This window comes from Ostrea edulis, chromosome 2 (genome assembly GCF_947568905.1).
Source record: "Ostrea edulis chromosome 2, xbOstEdul1.1, whole genome shotgun sequence".
Lineage (NCBI taxonomy): Eukaryota > Metazoa > Mollusca > Bivalvia > Ostreida > Ostreidae > Ostrea > Ostrea edulis.
In genome coordinates this window covers 58,557,894-58,568,367 of record NC_079165.1, presented here as the reverse complement: position 1 = coordinate 58,568,367, position 10,474 = coordinate 58,557,894, and the positions used below count along the sequence as shown (strand labels likewise).

The 10,474-nt window shown below is 38.2% G+C and overlaps 1 protein-coding gene across 2 annotated transcripts in view; it reads left to right on the top strand.

Annotated features, from left to right (window-relative positions):
- The first annotated feature begins 4,980 nt into the window (after nt 1-4,980).
- The window catches only part of LOC125680375 (rab3 GTPase-activating protein catalytic subunit-like), a 31,528-nt gene continuing 26,034 nt past the window's right edge, over nt 4,981-10,474 (top strand). For both annotated transcript variants that reach the window (XM_048919880.2, XM_048919879.2), the window contains exons 1-2: nt 4,981-5,013; nt 7,775-7,827. In XM_048919880.2, coding sequence (XP_048775837.1) covers nt 4,999-5,013; nt 7,775-7,827 — 68 coding nt within the window. In that variant the 5' untranslated portion in view covers nt 4,981-4,998. The remainder of the gene's footprint in view (nt 5,014-7,774; nt 7,828-10,474) is intronic.

The following is a 10,474-nucleotide window of genomic DNA, read 5'->3' as shown; positions in this document are numbered from 1 at the left end:
GCTGAAAGTAATCTCTATGTCATTTTTCTCTCAGCTTGCATTGATCTGGTCTGTATGCTCCTGTAGTTGTGCCTTGTCGTTGTTAACCATTGCCTGGTCGTCTGCAAACACGAGCTCGCTAAGTGCCTCGGAGTCTGGATTGGCTTCATTTGTAATCTAATCCATGTTGGTCACGAAGAGCAGGGGGAGAGATTACAACCCTGCCTGACTCCGGATGTCACTGGAAACCAGTAAGATGTTCCATTGGTAGTGCGGACTGCGCCTCTGTAATTGGCATAGATGGCGCGGATGTTGTCTAGTAGTTGCCCCTTGACGTCATACTGCTCAAGGGGTGGATATTTTGGTCGTATCCCATTGTCCTCTTGCACAGTTGTCAGAGTGCAAAGATTGTATAGGTACACCCTCTTCCTTTCCTGAAGCCGAACTGGGCATTACTGAGGAAATGTTCAGTTTTATCTCGAGTGCGTTGCTCCAGGATCGTTGCATGAAAGGTGAAGATAATGAACAGTGATCAATCTCATATTTCCTATAAGCAATACAAAATAGAGAGTTGGGCAAACATGAACCCCTGGAAATACCAGAGGTGGGATCAGGTGCCTGGGAGGAATAAACGTTTCCTGTCAACCGGTCATACCCATCATGAGCCCTATATCTTGATAAGGTAAACGGAGTAATCCGTAGTCAAAGTCAGTGTGCCAAGAAGGGTCTAACAATCGGCATAAAACAAGGCAGGCAGCGTTTGACCTAGTGATAGGTTGTATTGACAAACTTGATCGCTATAACGATCATAGAATTTGCGAAATTCTGACTTTAAACGAGACTGTTGAAACCCCATGCACCATCAACTTGTTTGTCAGTAACCTGTCTCGATTTAAAAACTGATCATACGATGAACAAGCTCCTGCGTATCGAATCGGTTGAGAGATATAAACGCCATATGCAGTTGCTAATGAAAGATTGCTACATAAATATGTGAAGTTGACGATGGAGAAGCTGAATTCATCCCGTTTGTCATAAAGTTTAGTTGTTAGTTTGCAGTTTATATCTATTTTTAATAAAATATCTATGTATGAAGCAGAAGTGGACGACTCTGTGGTGTCGTTTATTTCGAGTTCACAGGGATATATGGAATCGGCATATGAATGAAAGTTATTATCATTGTTAATAGATAAAACGTCGTCGATATATCGAAATCTCTAAGTGAAGGCCACAGCAAGAGATTTTTTCTTCTCACATAGAAGTTTTTAAAATTTCCGCTTCCTAAAAAAACCCACCCCAAAACAGATAAGCCAACAAAGGAGCAAAAGCCATGCCCATGGGAATTCCAACAGACTGTTGGAAGACCTGGTCACCAACGACTATGAAGATATTGTCAATGAGGAGCTCCAGCATATCTTTTATTTCAGAGTAGTGTTTAACAAAGTAATATTTTGGATGACTGATCACTAGGTATGAATATTTTCGTTTTCCATTTTTGTTGAAGAAGCAGCTGTCTATGCTGCCAAGAGTATAGTCTTTAATTTCGCGAGGAATGGTCGTGTAAAGTGTTGAAAAGTCATACATTTTGATGTTGTTGATTTGAGAAAAGTTTTGCGATTTCAAATTAACTGAAAATTCTTTAGATTTTTGTTAGAATCCACATTTTACACCACTTCTGGCATATGTAGTGACACAGTACATTTTCTCTACATGACAGAGAAGAGATATGCCTCTGTAGGTGCTGCATTCTTCCTTGTTGCCCTTCTTCTTCCATAATGACACCAGTATCGCATTTTGCCAATTTTCTGGTACTTTTCTCTCCTCCCAAGCTTTCTAGAAGATGGTTGTGAACCATTGTATTCCGGTTTCACCGCATGCAAGGATGGCTTCAGTTGTGATGCCATCGTCTCTAGCTGCCTTTGTTTTTAGGACTGATCCCCACTGCTTTTCTAACTTCACTCTCCAGGATGAAAAGTTCTGGATGGTCTGGGTAGCTGGGAGTGAACCAGCACTGTGTGTCTTGTACCCCTACTCCTGATGTGTTCAGTAGATCTCTGAAATAGTCTTCCCACCTTTTCAGTATTTCTTCCTCTTCATACAGAGTTTCTCCATTTACATCGTTAATGACAGCGGTGGGGTCAAAAGGCCTGTCTCTCACTCTCATCGCCTTCACATTATTGTAGAACTCTCTTGGGGAGGTCTTGCAAGTTTCACTTAGCTTCTCGTCATACTGGGTCCATGAATTTTCTTGTGATGTTTTCACAACGTTCTTGTTGTGTCTTCTTGCAAGTCAGTACTTGATGTAGTCCTCTTTGTTCTTTGACTTGACCCAAATCTTGTATAGTATCTTCGTTTCCCTGATGTCATCCTTCACTTCTCCGTTCCCTCTCTGTTGTCCTTCTGTTTCTTCCTCCTGTCTTCGTGGTACCACAGACTCTTTCAAAGTGTCCAGTAGGGCTGTCTTGAATGTATCCCTAGCTTTCTCTGCTGTTAGTGATGTGGAGTTGGTAGCGTCTAGCTTTCTCTGCTGTTAGTGATGTAGAGTTGGTAGCGTCTAGCTTTCTCTGCTGTTAGTGATGTGGAGTTGGTAGCGTCTAGCTTTTCACTGATAGTGCGCCTGATCCGAGTCTGCACCTCTTCATCTCTGAGTTTATGTATATTTAGTTTCTCTTGCTGTCTCTTCCTGTTTATAGGTTTTTTCTTCTTCTGGGTGACCAACGTTGTGATGACTGGCCGGTGGTCTGTGTCCAGACCTACGTTGGGGATGGCTCTTGAGTCTCTGATGTTGTTCCGCATTCGAGATCTCGCTAGCATGAAGTCGATATGTGATAAGACATTGATGTCATTTCATTTATACCAGGTGTAGATCTGAGAGGTTCTCTTCTGGAAAAAGGTGTAGGTGACGATTAGGTCATGCTCTGTACACGGTTCCAGTGCATGGTTGCCGTATTAGTTGCATGGTGTTCTATGGTTACTGTGTAGACCTAGGTGTTTTGTCCACGGTGCTCTTCTCTAACCGACTATGGTCTTCTTTGTCTGGGATGCTATTAATTAAGTCCGTGGGTTGATCGAAGAAAGAGTCCTTTTCCTCGTCTGAGTAAGAGTCATTACATGATGCATAAACTTGAATGTAGTTGATGGTCTTTTTGCCCTCTCTAATGCCAATTTTGACGAGTCTTTCTGAACTGAACCCGATACTCACTAGTTACTTAGCCTTGTCAGGGTGTATGATGAAACCCATATCATGAGTTGTACTCAGCTATCGGGAATCTTGCGAGGAGATACCAAGATTCAGTAATATGGATTGGAGGCGACGCCAACCTACCCGACATTGACTGGAAGTCAGTAAATGTCCAATCTGACTAAAGTACAGACCTATGTTATAAATACATGTATTAATATAATATAGACCTGTATGTACTTTAGTCAGATTGGCAAATGTTTCACCGATATTCGAGAATGGTAACAAGAGCAAGCCTGCAAATTATCGACGTGTGTCCCTGACCTCTGTGTGTTGTAAGGTGGTAGACCACATCATCAACAGCCACCGTGTGAACTTCGAACACCACAATGTCCTAACTGACTACCAACATGGGTCTGGGAAGAAGCGATCCTGTAAGTCCCAACTGATAACAATCCCAGACCTCGCCATAGGCATCGAAAACAACACCCAGACAAGGTCCCACATGAGAGGTTGCACACCAAGCTAGACCATTATAGTGTACGAGGATATCTGCTCAGTTGGAACCGGAGTTTCTTGTCTTGCAACGAGTATTGGTAGAGGGCTATTTCTCACCACCCAAAACCATTTACATCCGGAGTGTCCCACGGAATGGTCCTCGGCCCACTACTACTTTATTTTTGGCATACATCAACGACCTACTTTCCAAAGTGAGCTCCAAGGCCAGATTATTTGCGGACGACTGCCTCCTGTGTTGGACCATCACTACAGAGGCCAACGCCAGACAACTCCAATTGCACCCAGAATACCTCCAGCAATGGGAAGCAGACTGGCTAATGTATTTTAATCCAGATAAGTGTGAGGTCATTCGTAAAATCATCAAACGCATCACCCTTTGCTACATCAAAGGGAAGGGGCTGGCTGTTACGAGGCCAAGTACCTAGGGGTCAACATTTCCAACAACCTATCGTGGAACCCTCACATTGATAGTGTTTGTTAGAAAGAAACAAGACCACTGCCTTCTTACGGATAAATCTCTCATCTTGTCCAACCAACACCAAGGGCAAAGCTACAAGACGCTGGTCAAACCCCAGTTGGAATACGCATTCATCGTTTGGGACCCTCACACTAAGAAGACCATCAAGAAAATAGAAGCGGTGCAAAGGAGCACAGCTAGGTTCGTGACAAACAACTACAACACCACCAGTAGTGTCACAGCAACGACTGACAGGCTATAGTGGGAGAGCTTACGCCAACAAAGAGTCCGAGCAAAGGCCACCATGATGTACCGGGTCGTCCATTCCCTTGTTGCCATGGAACTGCCTCCCCAATTCAGACAAGCAGGGGCAGCCACAAGGGGACACCAACACCGATACAAGACCCCATTCTTCCGTACCACCATCTTCAAGGAATAATTCTTTCCTATTACCATCAGGATTTCCACGTAGCGACCCTTCACCTTTATGGAAAGAAGAAGAAATTGTCAAATTGGATATAGCCCTAACGGTTTATAAAATCGTTCAAGATATCAAATTAGTATATGATTCGTTATAACGAATTGCAGAATATTAAGAATAGATTTAATAGTTTGAAATTATAGATTTTTGAATTCATTAACCCGAATTTTAGGAATTTTAAAATACAATCTGTTAAAAAGAGTAGCTAGTAAAAACAGTACAATTTTTCCATCAAAATTTGTTACAACGAATTGGGCAATTTGATATAACGAATTTTAAATAGATTTCTTTTTGATCGGTCCTATATGGACTTCTGTACCCGACCCTTAACCACACTGCTATTTGATCGGGTTAGATATACAGTCAATTTCATATTCTCCAATGGCAGCTGACGAAGTAAGTGATCTTCAATCCTATCAAATTTTACTCCATATTCTTGCTAAAACGCGATTATCCCTCTCTACCGAGATTAGATATATCCCGCACAACCCAGAAAAACACCTGTGGAGTACGTCTCTTCGTGTTTCACGTAAAAAGAAGAAAAAGTGCTAAAATGTCTGATACTTCTGCAAATATATTAATCAAAACAAAAACGCTCACGATGTGTATTGGATTTCAGACTGCTTCCCTCTTACGCAGCAACTTTGATATGCAATTTTTTGACTATGTTGTCAATTTCATAGAAACAATTTGCATCATGTTGAGTGTGTGTCACACTTATTCAGCATTGCATGAGATTTGCCATTATTTTCAATAAAGACGCCAAAAACACCTGTTTATGGTAATGTTTACTCGCTCGCTAAAGAGGGATAATCGCATTTTAGCGAGAATATCTTGCTATAGGGGAAGTGTTCCCAACCTGATGAAAGGTGTTCTAAACAAATACGGGGAACAACTTGTCAAAATTCAGAGAGCACTCAAAGAGTTACATTCTAATACAAGCTGAGAATTGGCTGGACTGGATATTTTGACTGAAACCTTTACCGAATCTTGGAGCAGTCTGTCATAATTCATGTCTGGAAATTGACATTCAGCTTCAGTTGATTCTAGCAATTAATGTGCCCTTAGAAGACCCTACCATTCACTTCAAATTTGACTGTTAAACTAACAGTATTTACTAACTGCCTATTACTATTCATTTTGCATTGCTTACCATCTAGATATGAAAATCTCAAAATGAGAACAGTCTCAAAATTTTCTGTTATAAATCAATGCTGCATACATATCTGAAATCAGAATTAAACTCTTAAATCATTATCAAAAACAGCGTACAGTTGATGGATTATGGAGAGACAACCATAACAGCAAACAGCAAGCCGAATATAATCATTACTATATTATATGGATATCATATGGTTGAACAGAGGGTCATTTCTCCTTGCTCCCTTTCTACTTCCTTCCCCTTTCTCCCTCGTTTTTCTTTCTTTTCCTCTCTTCTCAACCTCCACCATCTAGACGTATCTAAATACGCATTGTAGCGAGCTCAGTATGCACACCAATTTAGAGGGATAACATATAAAAAATATGCAACTTTGCCACTGAACTTTGTCATGTGTTACAGACTTACAGTAATTGTATTGATACCATTGCATATCCATATCAAACATAAACAACGAGTAAAATTGGAATTAGAAAATAACTGCTGAAGATTTCAGATTTCTGTGTATACAAATTTTCTTCAATGCAAACTACGTGACGTCTTATAAAATTATATATGCTGTACATATGGATATTATTTATTCATTAAACTTTTATATATATGAACATCAACAACGTTGAAATTTGTATAACTGATGAACGTGGGAAATGGTTTACGTGAAGTATGATAGTCTGCACATTTATCAACCATGTCGAAATTTTGCTCATTACTGACTTTCAACATGATTTACGTGCACACAAAACATCTTTATGGTCAATGCATGTGCTCTATCTTAGAAATGGTTGTAAAGGCATAAAAAACGGCTAATTTCACAGATTTGGGTAAATCCTGTCAATTGCAGATTTATATGAAAATGACGTCACAGAACATATTACATTACTAATTTCCACGTATCATCTGGGCCAATGTCCTAGTCTAGTGCATAATCATGATTAAACTAAGTGAAACCACATTTTAGGTTTACCCTAATTTTGAGGCAAAAGTTGGGGCTTAATGTACCTTGCTCTTTGCCAATTACTGCAAGTAACAGTATTGCAAATACTGGTTTAATGATGCAACACACTATATTGAATGGCAATTGATACTTATTTCTAATGCTGAAATTTGATGTGTAATTAGTTGAATTGTAACAGTTATATTCTGGATTGAATGAAAAATATGTTACTTATCATTGGCTACAATGATAACTATATCTCCGAAGATCAGACTAACATGGAAATGGATGAGACTAATACCATTAAATGCGCCAAACAAACAAGCAAAAAGAATTTAAAAGAAAACCTGCAGATGTAATTTTTCTTTAGACCCCAAGTAATAAAAGTAATGATTTCAATAGGGTAAGTTCATTGTATGTGAGTATACATAGTTGGAGTGTCGTTCTAACATGATTAATCAGCATGTGCTGACACCTTAAAAATGTCTATGTGAGCATATAATTTTTTGTGACATTTCGGGTATAATTCACCTTGCATTCTATCTTGTTTGTGTACAGTGTATATTACCAAGTCTATTTTAGAGTTAGCATATTTGATAGTTCATAATTGTGGCAAATAAAAATGTTAAAAAGAAGGTTGTACCGGTATATATGGACATTACTATTGAGTTAACTAGGCTGATATATAATGAAGTATGGTACATTGTAATATAGACTTCATATTCGTGCAAGTGAAATTTGAAGGCCACATCCATCTCTATGTAAAATCAAAGCTAACACAAAAGGTCTGTGTCAGGTTTGAATCTATAGTGTTTCACAAATGCATCTCATTCAGCACATGCTGCTGCTCGATATTCATGATGAAGTGCAGTCTTGTACACATACGCTATAGTCCACTTAAACATATCGTCTTAGTTTATACTGCTCTAAAGTGGTATTCCAAAAAAAAAATGAATCATTTATGGCTTGAATTTTGGATCAGTGATTATGAAAAGTTTTAAGTAATGTTATTTTCACTTTTCGTATTGTGATTGACCTGAACATGGTCTGTATTTTATTTATAGGATGCTGATGTTTTTGAGATTACAGATTTTACTACAGCCTCTGACTGGGAAAGGTAAGTATTTATTCATGATAATTACCAGTAAATGTAACTAGTTACATGTGTACTGCATCTGAAAGAAAGTAACATGGGAAATTTTCTGTGAAGAAAAGCTAGTATGCTTCACAGAAGATGGTATTGACTGTCAGCTTTGGCACTCCTCTGTATGCCTATTGCTCTTCATGGTTCTTACCTAGTGCTTGTCTGCCAGTTACAATCATCATCTGATGGTTTCCAACCTTCCTCGGATGTTTCGACCCTGGACCATGACATCATCCAATTGGTTGGCCAGCATTGGTGGCCAATCCATGACCGTGTCGTAACCAGCATAATGTTCTTTCTGTTGCCTCTCTCAGTCTTCAATGACTCGCAGCAAGACAAACATTTTAAATTATAAATTTGTGCAAATAATAAAACAGTATTGAGTTCAAGGAATCAAATTAATCCTATTACCTATAAAGTCATTTATATATACTTCTTTCATTCATACACTTTAACTTTAAAACACCTCCACATACTTAAGGTGTGAAAGGTGTTTGGTACTGTTGTACTGAGTACTTCTAATTACAATAGAAACCATTTATAACACAGATTTTATTACAATCCCATGAGATTCATTATAGAAGAAGTTCTCTGTTCATTATACAGTAAGTTTAATAGAGATTGAGAGTTATACCCACACATGATTTTCCTGTAGTACTTGCTGTAGAGAACCTTCTAACACTAAATTGTAAATACTAATTTCTATATTTTGATTGACTCCAATTATATTTTTTTTTACAACCCCCAGTCCACTTTCAAAATGGCAAACTAGTAGCACACATAAACCTGATAACTAATGTAGATTCTGAATCAATTAACAATCTATCAATATTTGTAAATATCATTTGTCAATATTTTACGAGATTTATTTTCTTATTTTATTGTGGACCACAATCATACAGGTTATCGCAATTCATCTTTGAATTCGAACGCTTTGGCCGATATAGTATTGCGTTGTGTGACGACACAATTGAATCCGTTTGTAATACAATTGCGAAATGCAACAGAAACTCTCATTGGTCCATATGTATAAGTCTGCCCAAATTCCCTTATACGGGAGTAGTCAGCATTTGAAAACATGACGGCCAGATGCTAGATGGAAAAAAAAAAATTCAAAGAAAGAAAGAAAAAAAGTTGCATTCTTGTGTTGTTTCATAAATTTAATATTTAAAAAAATCCTAACATATTTTCCTACTATACTTGTGGCCAAACATACCTTCAAATATTTAAAGCCCCATACGACCCAAAAACTCAATCACAGCTTTTGATGATTTCGTTCGTAGACGTAGCCATGTTAGGTAGCCAGTCAATTCGAATCCCGGTTCATTTCCATACTGGCACAATAGCGTCTAGATGTGTACTAATACCCCACCAATATTTTAGTTAAATAGTTTAAATAATATACCACCCCATTCCCATTAAATGATAATTATTCAAAGAGCTAAACTCACGACAATGCAGCTTTCATTAGTCATGGGCGGCCGCGCCAGCCGGTCTCCATCTAATGGGCTTATGTAGCATTTTCGTTAATCAAGAGCTTATTTTACCTTTACAAAAACTATATGTTTTAATGTCTATTAATTATTCGTGTTACTGAAGAGCGAATACATAACTTACAACCAATTTTATGAATATATACCAATAGCAAAAGAGTTCGAATTGACCAGCTACCTAACATGGCTACGTCAACAAACGAAATCATTTGAAGCTGCGAGTTTTCGGGTCGTGTGTGGCTTTAATGAATATTTGAAGGTATGTTTGGACACAAGTATATAGTAGGAAAATATGTTCAGATTTTTCTAATATTGAGTTTATGAGACAGCAACACAAGAATACACCGATATCAGGCCTCAACCATCCACAGCTTTTTGTGACCCGTAAATCGAAGGTTTTTATAAGAGGTGGATCTTTTCAGAGAGCTATAGTTCTCCAGCTACACTGAATCCGCTCAAGAAAGTGGGTGGGCTGTAATCGGCCAATGAAAACTCTTGTTGTATTACATCAAACATGTCATTCAAACTGTTCAATCGTCTCATTCAATTGTGTCGTCACACAACGCAATACAATATCGGGTAAAGCGTTCTAATTCAAAGGTGAATTGCGATAAAAGTCATTAGGATGTAATGATATGTGCACAACCACATTTACCACAGATTCTACTAACAGAATCTTTCACTGGACCAATTGTTTGGATAATGTCCACCTACAACTCATCTTATATGATATCATGTACTAAGATGGGACAGTTGAAGCTTTATTATAAACCACTTTGCAGAATGTAAAGTATAAGATGGCCTAAGTTAACTTTATAGTGTATTTCATATTGTATATAATGAGTAAAAATTAGTTTCATTCCTTAAGTAAATTACAAGTATCTAGTTTAATGCAAGCATCCTCATGTAGTGTATATTTAAGTTTTGTTCATATGACCACTGGAACAACAATAGGGTTTTAATGTTTTGTGTAGGAATGTATAGGTTAATTCATTAAGAATCTTCAAGGTAAAGTGTAATCAACCTGACATGCAAGCATCTTCATGTTAAATATGAATTGTACTGTAAATTCAAGTTTATTCACATCATGACTCACTGGGCAAGGTCAGAGCCCCATTGGGGTTCTC